An 18,010-nucleotide genomic window follows, 5' to 3' on the forward strand; every position below is an offset into this window, starting at 1 on the left:
GCCAAAACCAACTGAAGCCAGGGGTGGTGGTTTACACCTTTAAGCCCAGCACTTGGGAGGCAGAGGCAGGTGGATCTTTTGCAAGTTCAAGAGCAGCCTGGTCTACACAACAAGTTTCAGGCCTGCAGGGCAAAACCAAGTCTCAAAAAGAAAATAAAAACTTCCACCCAACGGAAAAAACCTACAGCTGAGAAAAATTCATGGCGGCTGAAAGCCTGACTCCATACAAAGCTCCCAGGGAGAGCACACTCACCTCAGCTTCCACAGCACTCACTGGGTTATAATTTTTATAGAAAATTTTATTCAACATACAACATTTTCCAGCAAAAAGGCAATATACAGGAGAGTTGGTGTACACTGCTGCTACAGAAACAAATAGAAGTACGGGGGAGGGGGAAAAGAAGTGCGGCTTGCTGATTCTATTTGCACTCAAAACTAGACACGCAGCTGGCATTAGCTCCAACAAAAAGGGAAACGAGGAGAGGACTCAAATAAAGCTACGCACAGAGTGTCGGCCAAGTTCACTTGCACTCACCCAACAGAAAATTACCTCCTCCCAGGGGCAAATTGTACAAGTTTCATTCATTAAATATACAATTTCATTTTCCATTTTTTCCTTTTTTATTTTATCTTTTTTACAAAGTCAACAGCTTACTAACCACTAGCGAGCATGCGCTCTTGCTAAAGGCTCTCTCTTCTGTCGCTCGCTCATCCACTCCGTCCTCACGGAAGCCTAAGAGTGATTTTTCACCTGCTCAGATCATTAGTTTGCCGAGAGGCAACAGAGTAAACTTAATTGTATCTGACAATGTACTCAGTGTATATAAAAAGACCCCTAGCTGTCAGGACTGTACTGCATCCACTTTGCAGATGGGCTACCGAACAGTACTGGCTGACGAACTGAGACGCTTATTAAAAAAGACCCCAGGCAGCTGAGGGGAGAAACCCCAGGAAGGGCCAGCAATGCACACGGTGAAGGAGAGAGTGCTATTGATTTAGGGTTGTTTCTCTGGTTTGCCTTTACAGATGCACACGGGTCACTGAAAGTCTAACTGAAGGAAGAAATTGGACGAGCCTAAACATCAGCCTGACTAGCTGCAGGGCTGGTGACAGGACCTGGGCAGGTGGCCAGGCTGCCTGCGCCAAACAGATACCTTCTGCCAGGGACTCACACCTTAGAAACCTCTTCTCCCCATGATGCTGATGGTTGCCTTGCATTGTGGTTACCATAAAATAACTCTCATTGGCATCCAAGCTTTATAAAAACACCTTCATTTTGCTCAAAAAGGGCAGTCAATAGATACAGAGAAGCCAAACTGAACAGCCTCAACAAAATAAAATAACATCAGCAGCAAATCCTCTTGCTGGAGACTTCGGGTAGAGTGCACGTGCACCAGAGTTCTACGGCTGTTAAAAAGGGCACACACCCACACGCTGTCCCTCGCCTTGGACACGGGAAGGAAGTCAGTTGTGGATTTTAATTGCCTTTTCAAGGTAAGTGTAGCGGCTCCTCTTTGGGGCTTTGTTGAAGTGATCAAGCCCTAGCCAAGGCCGAGGATGAGACATGTTACCTGGAGGGGACAAAGAACAAACCATTAAAACCTCAAGGTTCTTGTCAAGCACCAGATTCACAGCCCCCACCTTAGATGGTTGCTCAGTCAAGCTGGAGACCATGAGCTATTCCTTAATGCCAAGCCAGCGCTGGGCTATGTTTACTTAGACCCCTCTTTTCACAGGTCAAATGCTGAAACACAGCCCCAGGAGGCCTGAGGCAGAGTCACCACTACCTCAGCACAATCAATGCACCATCAGCAAATAGCTTGAGCTTTAATCCTTGCAGTTGATGCAGAGACCTGACCCCAGGGCTTCTGCTGCCTCCCAGTGGCTGCACAGTTCCAAGACCTACAATCCAAATGAAGGCCCTCTGCTGAGAGCCTCTTACCAGGCTGTGGCTCAAAGTCCTTCAAATTCACTTCATACTCATCTTCATTGATGTACTGGTGCCGGCCCATCATGACAATTGCAAATTTAAACTGGAAAACAAAAGCAAAACTCTCCCTTATCTTCTGCTGCCCGCCAAAGCTGCCAAAGTGGCTCAGCTGCCTCACTCGGGTTCAAGTGCTAGCCACTGAGGCAGAGACTTCTAAGAGCACACACCTTTTCAAATTCCTTTTCCTGGATATCCAGCAGGCTCTGAATTCGCTTCATCACTTCTCTGAAATGCTCGCCCTGAGAAGACAAAGAAAGGACAGGTATGATCAGAAGACACACTCCCAATATCCACCGTACAGTGCTATATGACAGATGCCAAAACCAGGGTTGTCTGTCCAAGCAGTTGAGATCAGCAAGTCTTTCAAAGGCACAGGCTTCTGACAGGAGATGCCCAGCCTTTTCACCTCTTACCTGGTGTATCCTCAGCAAAAACGGAATTCCAAACGTCCCAAACACTTCTTTGTGAAAATGTGCCACTGTGATCAGCATCTCATTTTCCTTATCTATGTCAACCTGGTCCAAAGGTATTTCCTGGAGACATATTTAAACACAAAGACTTTAAGTGTGCCTATCATTTAAATTCTAAATGGGTAAACTCTCATTTAGATCCAGATGAACCCCCAAGGCTCATGTGTTTATCAGACTGACACTACAAGGAAGTGACAGAAAGTAACTGAGGTGGGTGGATACAGGAGTGAGGTCACTGCAGCTGTGGCATGGAGGGCAGTATAGGATGAAAAAGCCAACAGCAGAGTAGTTTGGGATGAAGAGGCTGTGTGTATGGGAGGGAGGAGTGTCATTAGCTATACAAGGCAACCGTGCTCAGCATGGCTATGTGCACACTTAGTGTTACATTATTCTACGCTGTATGTATTTTTTTTTTCATATTGCAGCATTTTTACAGACTGGTATAAAGTTAACCTCAGAACTTTGAGAGTCAATGAGTGAACAACTCAAGAGCTTTCTACAGCCCATGGTGGCATCCACTCCAGCAGATGGGCCACCTCACCTACAAGCCCACTGAGTCTCGAGGCCAGGAAGGTGACAGTTACCTCTATTCGAAAAGTTCGACTTGTTGCAGGAGATAAACATTCTAATAGTTCATCTTCTTGATGCACACCAATAATTTTGTAGCTCACAATTTCTAGCAGCCTAAAAGAGGGGAAATCAAGTATTTATACTCACAAGAAGATACACGAGGGGGTGTATGATGACATATGTCTGTATATACAACCATACACTTAATTATGCTTTAGGTATCATACTTTATTGGGTGCAATACAGAATAGCAGCAGGCTGAGCAACAACCAGATAGAATACTGCCAGCTGTACTAAAGTTTCTAAGAAAGCATTGTGGGAACCAAACAGTCCCAAGAACACCTGTCTGTGAGGCATCCATAAGGCAAAAAAACAACAGAAACATGCCGAGACACAGAAAAGGAGACTCTGGGGCCCCACTTTACAGTCTGCATGGAGCTACACCAAAAGTCTTTCTTATTAACCACCCAAGATGTATAGACACCCAAATGCCTTGGAATCCTTACTGTTCCTTTGCTACAGGCATCACACCCATTTACTATATAAGTAACAGCTGAAGGCAAGTGGGGAGAATGGCTTGGCCTCTGTAAAACAGCAACTGCAGAAGGATGCAGCTGTTTGATTCTACTTGGTTTCAGAGTGGACGGCTGCTCCACCGACCTGTAGCTCAAGAAATACTTGCCTAAGTCTCCCTGATGCTTTGTCACCAAGCTCCACGGCCTTTTTACATTCTTCTAACAGGTCCCGGACACAGCCATGCTTGTCTGGGTACAGTGTTATTTCCTAAGTGATGAAGGGATGACAGGATGTTAACAAGAGCTTTAAAGAAAACAAATTTCTGCTACAACAAACTCAAGAACTTCACTAGTTCAAATTAGCAGGGACAAGATGCAATATTGTTCAAAAGTCCCTCAATTGTGGATTCACTCACTATAGGAGGACCATCTCCTCCAAACTATGTCTGACTGCAGACGACAGGTTTCTCAGAACTCATCCCTGAACTGCCCTAAGAACATCCCTGCTCTCAGCATCAGGAGACAGGGCTAGTCCACAGAAAAGGTGCCAAGAACTTGGGGGTTAGAGCTTATCAGTACTACATAAATCACATTAGGTCTCAATTTTCTCAATTCTGGCAGAGTCAGAATATAAAATGTTCTGGTAACCGTAAGTATGATCTTTTTTGATAGATGTGGCGTAAGGGCAAAGCTTGACTATGTGCACATTTCTGGCAGGACTGTTCTCAAGTTAGGTAGGCAAAGGCTGCTACAGCAGTGTAATAATGACATGGCTCTAGGCCAAGGAGCATTAAGACACTTCCAGCTCCTGTCTGGGAGCTCAGCAATGCTCACTCCTGGCCTTCACAGGCCTCTACCACATGGCCACACTGAGAGGCCCTCTCTTTGGTGTTTTAGTTCTAGAGGTCTGAAGAGAGAAATGATAAGAGCGTAATAGTGACACTAGATAAAAAATGCTTACCTCTTCCCTAAATTGGCTGTTTAACCATATACACTTAAAACTTCTCCTGTTCTCAAAGTCTGTGATTTTCATTTTAAGCTATTGAGAAAAAAAGACACCTGTTTAAATACATTCCTATGAAAACCCAAGCCTTCCCTTTATCACCCAGTTACATGATTTTAACTCATACCTGCTGATAGTAAAGTTTCTTCGGTTGTCTTGGCTTGAAGAATTGTAGAAGATCTCTTAAAGTACCTTCATAATTATGTCTAAGAGGATTACCTGGGCCATCCCTATAACTATGAGAAAAAAAGCCTATTAACTGTTTTCTGTTCTACAATACACACCAACAAAAGCAAACAGCTGGCTATGAACTGCTGGAAACCTGTGCACCTACCTAACACACTTCTGCTCCCCAAACCTTAGTATTTCATTATGACATTTAAAAAATACTCTCCTGTGAGAGCACAGAGGACATGGAAGTATCTGTAGTTGCATAGGATCCTGGATCAAAAGCTTGGAGAGCCAACCAAAATCTAGTAGGGCATCAATAGGATCCTGGATCAAAAGCTTGGAGAGCCAACCAAAATCTAGTAGGGCATCAGTGGAGGTGGACAATCAATCACTGTACCACCTCAGGGTCACATGATTAAGAAGGGAAGTTACACTGTATTTCAAACTTAAAGAGAATCACGCAGATGATCCAGCTAACCATCAAGTCAAAGGCTGGGAGAATCTCAGACAGCACATGGAAAGGAGCAGCCAGTAAGCATCCACAGTGAGCCTCACTTACCCTTGAGACTTGAAAAACTGCAGCAACATGGGGTCTGTGTTGAGCCTCTGAGCAACTGTTTTTGCAACCTAAAAGTGGAGGACAGGAAGAAGGGAGGTTGGCACTCCGGGAAAGTCTGGACATTTGCTCATAAAACTTGGGGTTCATTGTTTAGTTACATTTCTAAAAAATGTGACGTGCATAATTGAAATTCACTAGAAATTCACCATTCGACATAACAAAACAATATCCGTGAAATGTGTCACTATGAAAGTGACCTATTTTGTGCAAGCATTTTCAGTTGAACTGTATTTATATAGCACAATGTGATAGGTTACAGCAGTAACCACAGAGCTATACTTACATGTTTAAATAAAGTGACAGTATATATTTAATATATAAATAGTATTATCTCTTTAGATACATTCATCATTTCTGTGTTGTGAACCTTTAAACTCAACAATTTCCACTTTTCAGCACTTTCTGAGGCACCTTACTGTGCGTCCCAAGCTGGTCTTAAATCTGCTGTGCAGCACAGAAGAGTCTGAAATTCAAATGTCTGTAGGCACTGTCTTCCTTCTTATTGAAGCCATTAGACACTTTCTTTCAGAAACATGTAATGTGTTAACTAGAGGGTTGAGGCAGCAAAAACCATTGTTTAATACCTGAAAATAATTCATCCTATTTGATAATGTAACCACAAATCCAGGGTCATTGGGGATTGTTTTATCACAGAAGATGACGTCGACACGGTGGTAGAGATCTCTGAAGTATTCTTTTGCAGTGGGTAATTCACTGTTATCATTTTCAGGATCATCCCTGGGGAAGAAAAAGGTTTGCTGACTTTTACCATCTTTTAGGTAATAGTGACACCAAATGTAAAACAGTATGATGGAAAACCAATTGCTCTCACTGGAAGCCTCAAGGAGTCTGTCTCCACTCCGTAATGGAGCCTGTCCTGGACTCACTTTGTAGACCAAGCTGGACTCCACTCAGAGATACAAGTGCTAGGATTAAAGGCATGTGCCACGACACCAGGCCTAGGGAATTTTTTTCCTTTTCCTTTTTTGTTTTGCCTCAGCTACCTTTGTAACATGGGACAACAACAAAGGCAAGTTAAGTACATGCCTGGAGAGGTGTGGCTCAGAGGTTAAGAGCACTTCCAGAGGACCCGGGTTCCATCCCCAGCACCCACATGGTGGTTGGCAATAATCTAACTCCAGCCCCAAGGGATCTTGATAACTACTACTGGCTTCTACTGGCAGACGCATACACACTGTGCAGGCACAGACAGACAAACCATTCACATACATATACAAATAAAAGGGCAAGTACTTATGGAGGTCGTACAGTAAGGCACTTCTCCAGTGACTGCACAACAAAAAACCTCCCCACAAACAGGCTTCTTTGAAGAGCAACATGCTCCACCTGGTGTCTACTAGCAGTCCACAGCTGTTGTAGCCTTTGCTCACTATAAAGGCTGTTAGACATTAGTATCCCAGGCATATACCTACAGGTTATGGATGCAGGCAGTGACCTGGGTTGCCAGAGGAGGGATGTCCTGAAGAAGGCAAACCTCCAGTATTTTCAGAAGGAGATGGACCTGTTTTCTATGAAAATGTCCTACTTTGGTCCCACACATATTCATAGGACATCAGAGAAGTTGAGCTTGGCAGACAGGCTCTCACAGAGCCCTAGCTGATCTCAAACTTGCTTTGTAGCTCCTGGGTCCTCATGCCTCTACCTCCCCCAATTTCTGGGATTACAGGTGCTTGCCACCGTTATCACTGAGAGAATACTAAGAGAATACTGAGAGAATCACTGGCTCAAATATTAAAACCTGGCCAAGAATAACTACTGTCTATCATGAGATGCTCTACTGCAGCTCCAAGCATAGCACAAATGTTTGCTGGAACTAGCACCGACAAGAAACATTTGATATGCACACAAGAAATGGAAATTGTCAAAGATACATACTTCTGAAACACTATAATGTCACCATCCATCAGCTCATCAAGGGCTTTATCAAGAGACACGTCATAGTCCTGAATTCTCTCTGTTAAATTCGGCTTAACTTCCTACAGGAAAAGACAGCAAATCGTTAATTTAAGAACATCCTTTATGACCAGATTTCTTTTTTGTTACTTACACCTTTTCTACATCCAAGTCTTTTCATCTACTTGTTGCATGTTTTAATTCTTGAGATAGGGTCTCCTTCTTTCTTTAGGTTGACCTTGGATTCCCTCCTGTGCTCAAGCAATCTTCCATCCTCAGCCTCCCAAGGAGCCAAGCTCACACTACACCCAAGTCATACACTTTTTTATTAAGATAAAACACAAATGAAAAAACAAAACAAAACAACAAAAAAAAACAAATTTGTAAACACTTGATCACCAATCCTAAATAGGTACAAGTTACCTTTTTTTTTTTAAAGTGCAACATGGTGTGGTAAGGCATACTTTTAATTCCAGCACTTTGAAAAGCAGAGGCAGTAAATTAGAAGGCCAAAGTCTGAATCCAGCCTAGGTTACCTGAGACCCTTTCTCAATAAACTGTAACTTTCAACTAAAGCATAGAGGACCTGGTGGTGGTGCACACCTGTAATTCCAGCACTCTGGAAGCAGACGCAGGCTGATCTCTGAGTTGGAGGCCAGCCTGGTCTACAGAGTGAGTTCCGGGACAGACAGGGCTACACAGAGAAACCCTATCAACACCCAGGACCCCACTTTCCCCAACAAAAGAGAGAAGACAGCAAAGAACTACAAAGTTAGTAATTTTCAAGGTGAACAGAACCACCTCACTACGAAACAGAAATCATACAGTGATTACAGAAAATAAAACAAGCAAACCTCATAGAGGATAAGGCTAGTATCCTGGATAAATCCTGCTCTGTCACACATAACCGGGAGCAAGTCACCTAGAGTGAAGAAATTTGTTAAATACACAGCTTTAATGCACTAAGCAAAATCTAGTCCAAAGGAAATGTAGCAAGGACTTACGTATTTTACAGGATATGGGTGTGTAGATATGTCCACAGTAATTCAAACTCCGTGTTTTAGGATCATACATCTTCAAAAATAACATTACATCATCTACAAGTTGATGAACAGGCTGTTAGGAACCTAACCCTTAACATAATGTTTGAAAATGCTAACAAGCAAGCTTAGGTTAAGTGACAACCTATCGACGATGAGAAGTCCCCCAGAAGTAACAATGACACGAAGCCCTTTCAGGAGGCTGATCCTGTGAAAGCAAAGGTGGGTTCCACAAAGCACACCTGGATGAACCACACTACACGAGAAGGTGGAGTGTACACTCCTGGAGAAGAGGACACCCAGTGTAAAAAACTGAGTCCTGGCATTAACTAGCTAGACCAGGATTCCAGGGGACTAGACCAGGGGACTATGTGTAATGGTTGGGTGTTCTCCACAAAAGTGACCCCCTTATAGCAGTAAACACCTGTTCTTGTAGAGCAAAAGTCAGCTGGTTTGTGGGACAGCCGCCTGTTTAGTGGCACAGCCATAACTGCTTCAGCATCCCTCCATACAGGCCATGTGGCTCTAAGGCAAAACATCCACCAAGTGACCCAGCACATGCCTGCAACCCCTGCCTAAGTGGAGCTACCCTAACCAGTCTCCTGTGGCTTTCTTAGGAGCCCTCAACACGGAAAGGGCCGAATGAGTAGCGTGGAGACACGAGATGGTTCTCCAAGGTTCAGCCCTCGGCTGAGATCAATGAGTAGCACTCCAAGCCTACTGACTGCTCTACAAGTAGCAGGCAGCTCGTGGGCACTTACGATCTTTATCAAACTTGGGCAATGTTGCTCCACTAGCAGCCAGCTCAGGATCAACTGTTTCCAGGAATATTGTCCAAGGGTTTTCATTATCACTCAGTTCAATCATCTATTTCCAAAAGAGATGCTGGTTTTAGAAGGTTGCAATGGCTTAGGTGACAGGGCGACAACTATACTTGTGAAGTGCAGAACATGTCCAGCTCTACTGAATGCAACCCAAAGGGACACAAGGCTGTAAACTGTAGGATAAGAGCCTCCCGCGAGATCCACACGAGATACCCGAGGATCTACCAACAATATTTACTGTTTTATTGCCGTCAGCTTCATTATCTAACATTGCTGGCCGCTTTGTTCCATTACTCCTTGCTTGCATAGGCCATAATCGAATTTGATCTTGTGGAAAGCCCTGAAAAAAAAAAAATTCAAAATTTTATTTAAACAACAAGCATAAATTTAACACTTTTTTTGGTGAGTAAAAGGGAATGGGGATAAGATCAAACAAACTCTAGTCCCATGGCTTGGACAATTTGTGCCTCTAATTTCTACAAAGTCCACTACACTGCAGGAGCCCCTTTTCCAGATCTGCTACAAGGCCAGATTTGGGGACTGAAGGAAGTAGGTTCTGAGATGAAAGACTGATGACAGCCAAGGAGCTCAGCTCAACATCTCCTCACGTGGCGCCCAGATACAGTGACCACCCATGGCAGCAGGTCTCTCATAGTTATCAGTGTCCTAGGCAAGAGCAGAGGAGCTATACCCACCATGGTCTGGGAGAGGCTCTGAACAAACTCGGCCAGGGAGGAGTTCTTCAGAACCTTGAACACGGTGTACTTTACTTTCTCTTCATCATACATGTCATTTCCTTGATGGCCACAGAACTGGTCCTCTGCAACTATCTGAAGACACACAGAGCTGAGATTACAACCAGTGAGACGTCACCCTGAGCACACGCAAATCTCAAAAGGCTTCAACCACTTGCCTCACCACCTACAGTGAGCCCTGCAGTGCACCTGATGCCCAAAACAGTCTGAGCTACTGAGGACGGTTGGCACAGGCCCACTACACTGCAAACACAGCAGTCTCCCTGGCCCGAGGCTGACCTGCACTTGCATGTAGAGATGGGCTTCTTGCCGCTCCTTCCGCTTCTGAGCTTCAATCCTTTTCTCTTCTTGCAATCGTTCCACCAACTGCTGAGGAATATCATGGTCGGTGACAGCTTGTAACACTTCACCTGCAGGACAAATGTACCTTTCTCTCACCTGGTGCTGACTCTGCTTCCCTCCTTACAAGGGCCTCATGTTAGGTCTTCACTAATACAATCATCTAGGAATGTGGAAGAACTTGGGACCATGTGTCCACTTCAAAGCCCACAAGCCCAATGGAAATAGAATAAGAAAAGAAAAAGGTTTTTGGCAGGCAACATGGCTGGGTCCACTATGCTTTCTGGTACTGTATTTTACAGAAAAAAAGCATTGGGATTCCTTGCAAAACTACATCAAGTTGCCATAGCACAAGTATAACACAAGTATAACAAGCCATTGGTAGGTACTCACTTAGCTTTGATTCCCTGATGTACACTAACATATAGGCATTTGTGCAGTGTCGAACTGATAGGTCATCATCATGACCTCCGTAATTGTGCTCAATAGCTTCTTCTTTAGTACACCTGGATACCACGTCATCATCAAATTTACACCACTGGAAGAAAAGCAGGCAGATGTGAATAGGCACACGGCAGGGCTGAGCAGACACACGCACCCCCCTACAACAGCCAGAGTGCTTCTGTCTTTCTTGTTCAAAATTTGTAGGAGGAACTGTGTGCCCACTGGTACTGTTTGTTGCCTACTCAAAATAGCCTGTTTTTCCAACTTTGAACCAATCACTAGCATACCGCCAACCCTTTGGAGAATTAACAGGCACAGAATACAATGAATTCATTAAGTAAAAACTTCATTCTGTACTCACACAGTTCAATAGGACATTTTAATAGAATTTAACCCCATAATGCTGGGACAAGCTTCTGACCTAAAATTATACAATAATGACCTTCCAATTTGTCTTGGACAGTCATTTTAAATGCTGAAATGCCTCAGCCAAAAAAGTTATCTATTCTGAAAACCTTTGCCACGTGGTATCACACTTGAGGTTGGTTCCCACAGTTATGAAGAAGGCCTGATACAATGAAGTCTACCCAGCCAAGGAAAACTGCTATATGTCAGTATTCATTAGCTGCATGATGAAGAGATTCTGTGAGGTATACTGTTAATTACTAACATAGAAGTACCATAGAAGTACACTCTATCCAATGTACCATCCACCTTCATACTGTTGAAAATTAGACAAAACAAACAAACAAACAAACAAACAAACCAAAAACCACAAACATTCAAGGTCTGGGAAGGAGCCCACTGAGTTCCTGAAGCATGAACAGGAAGAGGCATGGTTTTTAAACATCAGCACCCAAGGCCAACACTTACTTTGCCATCCCCTTTGGGGTTAAGGTAAACCACGTAATGTCCACCATGATTATCTCCACTGTGAACCAGGACTGCGTGGAGAATATAATTAGCAGGGTCCTTAGGGTCTGTTTTTTGTAAAAATTCATCAAGTGGTAATTGTTCTGGAAACTCAAACCTATTCAAATATTAAAAAAAAAAAGCTCAGTATTGATTTCCTTTAGAGCTTTGTTATGAGCTCTTGTAATTGACTGCTCATCATTAATCATGAACTATGGGTAGCTCTGAATACTCTTGAACCTACTTCTGAAGAAGCAGCTACTTAACAAAGAAAATGTATTCATGTCAATTTCAAGTTGAGGAAAAATTCAGGAGGAACACTCAGATACTAACAGGTTCCAAGTTCAAAGGCTTTACCCAACCATCTTATAGTAAATTTATACTGAGCTCAATTCTAGTATGCACATAAGCCTAGGGCATCTAAGACACCTTGATATTAAAGAGAACAAGGTAGGCAGAGAAGGAGGTAGCCACAAAAAGAGCTTTGCCCTTAGATTCCATAAACATGATGCATTTGACACAGATGTAAACTCCTGGCTTCTTAATATGTGACTTAGTCCGCCTATGGAGGGCTGCTTGGATACAGCCTCACTACCTTGGGACGGTGGCCCTATCTGCTGAAAAATGTCCAAGCGAACATTTAAGGAAAATCTCACATTTTTAAAAACAATGGCAATAATTCCATTTAAAAAAAGGAAGAAAAATGAGGTCTGCAGAAAAGAAGTTGGAAAACATAGGCAGGTGAGCATACATTCGTTTTGTGGAAAGAATTATTTGGTCACTCTCTACCTCAAACATGAATGGTGACTCACCACCATCTATCCTGTTCAAAGTTGATGTTCAAACTAATCTGAGTAAAAGTGTGTACACAAACTCAGATAACCCAAGCAGCGGCCAGGAGGCAGAGGCATGTGGATCTCTTATGTTTGAGGCCAGCCTTGTCTAAAGAGTAAGTTCCAAGACTGCTAGGACTGTTACATAGAAAAAAACTGTCTTGAAAATATGATTAATAAAGGGGGGAAGGGGCGCACTAAAGAGAAAGCATGTATCATCACTAATACAAAGGTTCATTAACACTTAGATGAGGTTGACCTCAAATTCATTATGTATCTGAGGATTAAAATTTGTAATGCGCTGTCTGTATCTGCCCTGTGCTGGACAATGCCTGGTTTATACAGTGATAGGGATAAAGCCCAGAACCTCATATTGTCACTCGTGGCAGCACATCCTTAAATCCTTGAATCTGTTGTCTTAAAAATATGGGCAGGAAACTATAATGGGGTAATGACATATTTCATCATTGTTGAACATTCTAGAAGCTAAAAATAAAACAAAAAACCAAAACATTAATTTGTGGTAAGGTCTGCATTTAGTCAAAATTTAAAGCATTGGAAAAGCTAAATTCAAACTATGAAAACCCTGACCTTTGCCTTCAACCCTTGCCCATTGTCAGGGCAGTATCTCTGAGAGGGACTATCAACTGAAAACAACCATCCATTAGATGACATTTCTATTGTTACAAAACCAAGAATGCATACAGAAGAGGAAATGAGATTAGAGACAGCATAGCGCAGAGGTCACAGCAAGCCCTTCACCCCCTCCCCATTACCTGTCATTGATCTTGATGTTTTGGTCCGTCTGAGGGTCATACATAAACCTCATCAACTGCAGGTGTAACACTGGTGGTAGTGTTAGGAATTTTACACCTTTCTCTGCTTCCTGGAAGTTCAAAAGAAATGGTGATTTTAGTTCACCTCTGCTTCTTTGTTTTCTAGAGGCAGGGTCTCACTTTATGAACTTTGAATTTACAGTGACCCTCCTACCTCTGCCTTCTAAGTTACCGCAGCAAGTTTTTACTGGCCTTTTTTATTTTACTTTATTTTATTTTAGAAACAGAGTTTCACTATGTCACATTGGCAGGCCTAGAACTCACTTTGTAGATCAGGCTGGCATGGAACTCAGATCTACCTGCTTCTGCCTACCAAATACTGGAAAGGTGTACTCCATCACATTCATCTTTAGCTAGAAAAGAACTGTTTCTGACCAGGGAGACAGCTCAGAGTTGAAGACAACTGTCCCACAAGGGTAACAGGCCTGACTCTGATACATGGAATCCACATCAAGATGGAAGAACCATGTTCACAAAGCTGACCTCTGACCTCCAAACGTGTCTCCAAACATAAAATTAAAGTAACACAAAGGGAGCTTATTTATAGTGGTAAAGGTGAGGAGCACATCAAGTTTAAGTCTGCAATGTGTGAGACATTACATCCTAACCTGAATGACCAGCAGGTGAACAGGGGTTAAAGGCCACTTGATATCTGGAACATTACAATCATTAAGTACTAAGAAAAATAGAAAACCACAGAAAAATCATTAAGGAAACTGTTTTGAGGCCAGCCTGGCCTGTAGAGTGAGTTCTAAGACAGCCAGAATTACAGAGAAACCCCGTCTCAAAAAACCAAAAAACCAAAACAAGAAACTGTGGTCAAAGTTATGTGAAAAGTAATAAGCTATAGAAGTCCCATAAGAACAAGCACAGATGTGCAGGCAGGAAGGGTTCCAAAGAAATGAGCAGCCTATTCCCTTGAATGCTGGGGCACAGGCTCAGTCCTCACAATGCTTAGCCCTACTTCTAACTAGTACCTCAACCCCTCCCCTCATCTTCACTTCCAACTCCACTCTAGTTAACAGCTAGTGACCTGGAAAACCCATTTGACAACATTCGTTGTCAGGGGTACTCCATGAAAAGACCAAAGCAGAGGTTCAGACATCCAACTGCACACTCTCAAGAACAATGAGAAAGTATTCCAACCCCACCACTCCCACTCAAGTGAGCACTCTGCACGACGTGCTGCACATCCAGATCCTTAAGTCATGCAGGATGGAAAAGAGCGGACTACAGTGCTCTCAAGCTCTCTCCTCAGCTCTCATTGTTACATGCAGCAACGCCACCAGATCCTCAGTGGTCGAAAACAGGAGAAAAGAACCATGGTGCCATGAGTTACAAGCTGGCAGGCCTGGTAGGTGCTGATAATAAACTCATTCCATCAGCGAGCCCAGTGATAAACCTGAAAACAAGACTCAAGACTACTGCATGCAGCCGCCAGCCTGACCAGCAACCCCTGCCCCCAGCCCAGCTCTCCACTGTACCATGGACAGGTCACTTGCTCTACACTTAGTTTCTTGGGGTCAGAGCCTACAGGGTGCACTTCTTACCTAAAAGCCTATTGCTCAGAAAAGTAAACTAATGACATCCAAAATTAAGAGCTGGGAGACACATGCCTTTTCTCCTAACCAATCTGCCATAAAGGCAGAGGCAGGCAGATTTCTGTGTCTTAGAGCAGCATGTTTCAGGACAGCCATGGCTACATACAGTAAACCCTGTACCAAAAAAAAAAAAGAAAGAAAGAAACAACAACAAAAAACAGTAACACCATGACCAAGAAACTTTTCCTGATAAGAAAATCAGGAAATGCTCTAATGAGGAATTAAAGAGAAGAAAATGGCAAGCCTCACAGCACACATATCTCACTGGTTCTGCCTATGAAATGCTGCACTGATTTATCAAGCAACCCTCCCACCTCAGCGGACTACTCAGAGAGAGAAAGCCTATAAGCTCAAAATTTCAAAAGTACAAGAAAGACCACCACAGCACAGTGCTAATCAGTGACAGACTACAGGAAGGTTACCTGCAGGCCATGTTCGCCAGCATCATATTTGTTGTCACCGTCTAGTTGTTCTACTGCCACATAATCCACGAACGATTCAAATACTTTAAAAAGAAATAAAAAGGGTAAGTCAACTGGCATGATAATAAAGCTTAAGTACATAATATGGGCAATCTGGGTGCAAATTATTAATGTGTGTAGGACACCTAGTAGAGCATGTGACTGTAACTATGAAGAGCAGCTTCATCATCTACTGAATGAAGTGACACCAGCCACCGCACCTTCTCTGATGATCTAAAGATGCTGACGCTATTCTCCAGTGCAGTAAAATGGCAGAATGGAAGAGAAACTCAAGTACTTCATTCCAACTTTGCTGGAACACTTAAAAAGCTTAATCAATAAAAACAGTATGGGGCTGACAGCATAGACAATCAACAGGCCTAGAAATGGGGTATAAAACTGAAGAGATGGATGATGACACCAAACCAGGGTAAAGATGGACCTGCATGGGGCAGAGTGAGGTCAGCCCTTGTGTCCTGACACATCCCTATTCTAGTTGGATCACACACAATTAAAACAGTGACAAGACAGAAGAACAAAAACTAATAGAATGATTTCACTAAAATTAGCAGGTGTCATTAAATAAATGGCATCATCAGGAGTAAAAGCCAGTCACATTCTGGGAGAAAGGCCTTTTGTTCCAGTGGAAGTAACACAACTAGACAACATGAGGTCAGCAGTTACACTGAGGGCAACAGGTGGTGTGGGCAGGGGTCCTGAGAGAAAAGGAACAGAGGATTAACAATGACTAAATGCTGTGAAGAAAAAAGAAGCTCAAGGCAATGAGAGCTGCAACACCTGGCAGCAAGAGGCTGGAGGGAACACAGCATGTGAAGACAGAGCAGGGAGGGGAAAAACAAAAAACAAAAAGCAGTGCACTGTAAACATGAATTCCAGCTTAATGATGGAGGTCAGGAGGAATACCTCAACACAGGAAAAGGGTCCCAATAGGAACGCAGTGGTATAATACAAAACAAAAACAAGCAAAAAACACCTGCCAATCTCAACTCCATGTATGCCCAGAAAAAATTAATCCGCAACAGTGATGGCTAACTTTTTATACAGGCTTTAACATAAATTACACAATCACTTTTATATTGTTTTTAGTTCTGAGAAAAAGCATGACCACTAAACTCATTATGTACCAGTCCACACCAAGAAATAAATAAATGAGGGTAAACCTTGTTATAAATGCAAGCAGAAAATAAGAGCAATGGGCTGCACCTGTAGATAAGCAAAATATCTTTAAAAGAATGGTCCCTAAAATGGAACAGTAGGTGATAATCAAACCACTTTTCCTATAAGGCACATACATGATGCACACATGATCGTGATGCTCAACAAAGGCTAGCCCAAGTCGCTGAAAGCTAGAGTGGTTTCTTCTAGAGGATAAGGAGAGCCAGGGACTGGACAGGCCATGGGAGGGCTCTAGGCAGCCAAACTCGCAGCTCTGAGAATTGGATAGTGTAGAAGCAAGCAGTCAACCAGTGTGCTGTATTTCAGGTGTCACTCCCTGCATCTACCCTTTATTATAATACAATCACTGTGTAAAACGAGACATACTGAGGTAGGGCAGCAATGATTAAAAGCTCATAAAGTATGGAAACAAGACTTACTGTTTTTCTTTCCTTTTATACTTAGCTGGATATCATAATAATCTTCTCTCCTATCAGAACGGTAGTCTACTTCTTTGCATTGAATGTAAGACTGTAAGAATGTAAAAATAAACAGAAGGCAGCTTGAGGGTTGGTCATCAAGTCTACATTTATAATCTTTCAAAGCCATTCTTTAAGACTAATGTTCACATACCACCATTTTGCCTCTGAATAATTTTGGAATGGTGCCTTCTACACATGTGCCTTTCATCTTATTTTCCACATTATCAAGCAACTGAAAAACAAGATTTGAACGTTAAAATAAATAAAGACTTAGACTTGAGTAATGCACAGTAACTCAACTTTACTTGGAAATGCCAACAGTCAAAGAATTTCTAGACTATAAAAATATTACCTTTGGCATGCAATTATAAAAAAACATATCTTTCTTGGCTGGATTTTTTTTTGCTTTTACAAAAAAATATCTACATGCAATAGTTGAGGTTAACCTTTTATACAGTCTTTGGAATGAATTAGTAATCTGTAGTGCCTTTAGAAGCATTTTTTATATTTATTTTACCTCTGTGAAAAAGCATGTAAATTGATCACTAAACTTAACTCGTAATGGTCCACACCAAGAGATTAATGAGGTTGAGCCTGTCAACAGGATTGACTGGTTTGTCCATGGATATTTAATGAACTGATTCAATCCAGCTAGTGCTGCAAAAAAGAAAACACACCTTGCCCAGCCAATCACCTTGAACAGACATTCCACGTCTGCGTGAACAAGCATCTGTCTTTCCTCAATCCAGGAATGAGGATGTACTAATGACTAATGACCTTGGGGACGGGCAACAGCACAGAGGCAGCCCCCAGGGGGATGTGGGTACAGAAGGGTTACTGAGCAGCAGCGGACAGTACCACTTTGCAGCCAATGTGGCTGCTTAAGCCAATATGCATATCCTTTGCTTTGTGGCTTCTGTGCGTACGGCTCAGTCAACTAATAAGAAACCAACTACTTACAGCTACCATCTGTCCAACCTTCCCCAGCAAGTCACCTTCTACTGACTCACAGTCCTGCCCACTGTTTACACCTAGAGGAGCCCTTAACCAGGCAT

The 18,010-nt window shown here is 42.8% G+C and overlaps 1 protein-coding gene across 2 annotated transcripts in view; it reads right to left on the reverse strand.

Annotated features, from left to right (window-relative positions):
• Window positions 1–278: 278 nt before the first annotated feature.
• Usp7 (ubiquitin specific peptidase 7) overlaps window positions 279–18,010 on the reverse strand; it is a 53,895-nt gene continuing 36,163 nt past the window's right edge. For both annotated transcript variants that reach the window (XM_021644992.2, XM_021644993.2), the window contains 23 exons: window positions 17,107–17,187; window positions 16,914–17,004; window positions 15,259–15,341; window positions 13,176–13,285; window positions 11,528–11,684; window positions 10,604–10,748; window positions 10,151–10,281; window positions 9,812–9,946; window positions 9,355–9,456; window positions 9,054–9,159; window positions 8,257–8,349; window positions 8,107–8,174; window positions 7,235–7,335; window positions 5,923–6,076; window positions 5,279–5,346; window positions 4,676–4,784; window positions 4,507–4,584; window positions 3,713–3,813; window positions 3,045–3,144; window positions 2,404–2,523; window positions 2,158–2,229; window positions 1,943–2,033; window positions 279–1,571 (listed from right to left, as the gene is read on the reverse strand). In XM_021644992.2, coding sequence (XP_021500667.1) covers window positions 1,465–1,571; window positions 1,943–2,033; window positions 2,158–2,229; window positions 2,404–2,523; window positions 3,045–3,144; window positions 3,713–3,813; window positions 4,507–4,584; window positions 4,676–4,784; window positions 5,279–5,346; window positions 5,923–6,076; window positions 7,235–7,335; window positions 8,107–8,174; window positions 8,257–8,349; window positions 9,054–9,159; window positions 9,355–9,456; window positions 9,812–9,946; window positions 10,151–10,281; window positions 10,604–10,748; window positions 11,528–11,684; window positions 13,176–13,285; window positions 15,259–15,341; window positions 16,914–17,004; window positions 17,107–17,187 — 2,403 coding nt within the window. In that variant the 3' untranslated portion in view covers window positions 279–1,464. The remainder of the gene's footprint in view (window positions 1,572–1,942; window positions 2,034–2,157; window positions 2,230–2,403; window positions 2,524–3,044; window positions 3,145–3,712; window positions 3,814–4,506; window positions 4,585–4,675; window positions 4,785–5,278; window positions 5,347–5,922; window positions 6,077–7,234; window positions 7,336–8,106; window positions 8,175–8,256; window positions 8,350–9,053; window positions 9,160–9,354; window positions 9,457–9,811; window positions 9,947–10,150; window positions 10,282–10,603; window positions 10,749–11,527; window positions 11,685–13,175; window positions 13,286–15,258; window positions 15,342–16,913; window positions 17,005–17,106; window positions 17,188–18,010) is intronic.

The sequence above is a fragment of the Meriones unguiculatus genome, chromosome 11 (assembly GCF_030254825.1).
Source record: "Meriones unguiculatus strain TT.TT164.6M chromosome 11, Bangor_MerUng_6.1, whole genome shotgun sequence".
Classification (NCBI taxonomy): Eukaryota; Metazoa; Chordata; class Mammalia; order Rodentia; family Muridae; genus Meriones; species Meriones unguiculatus.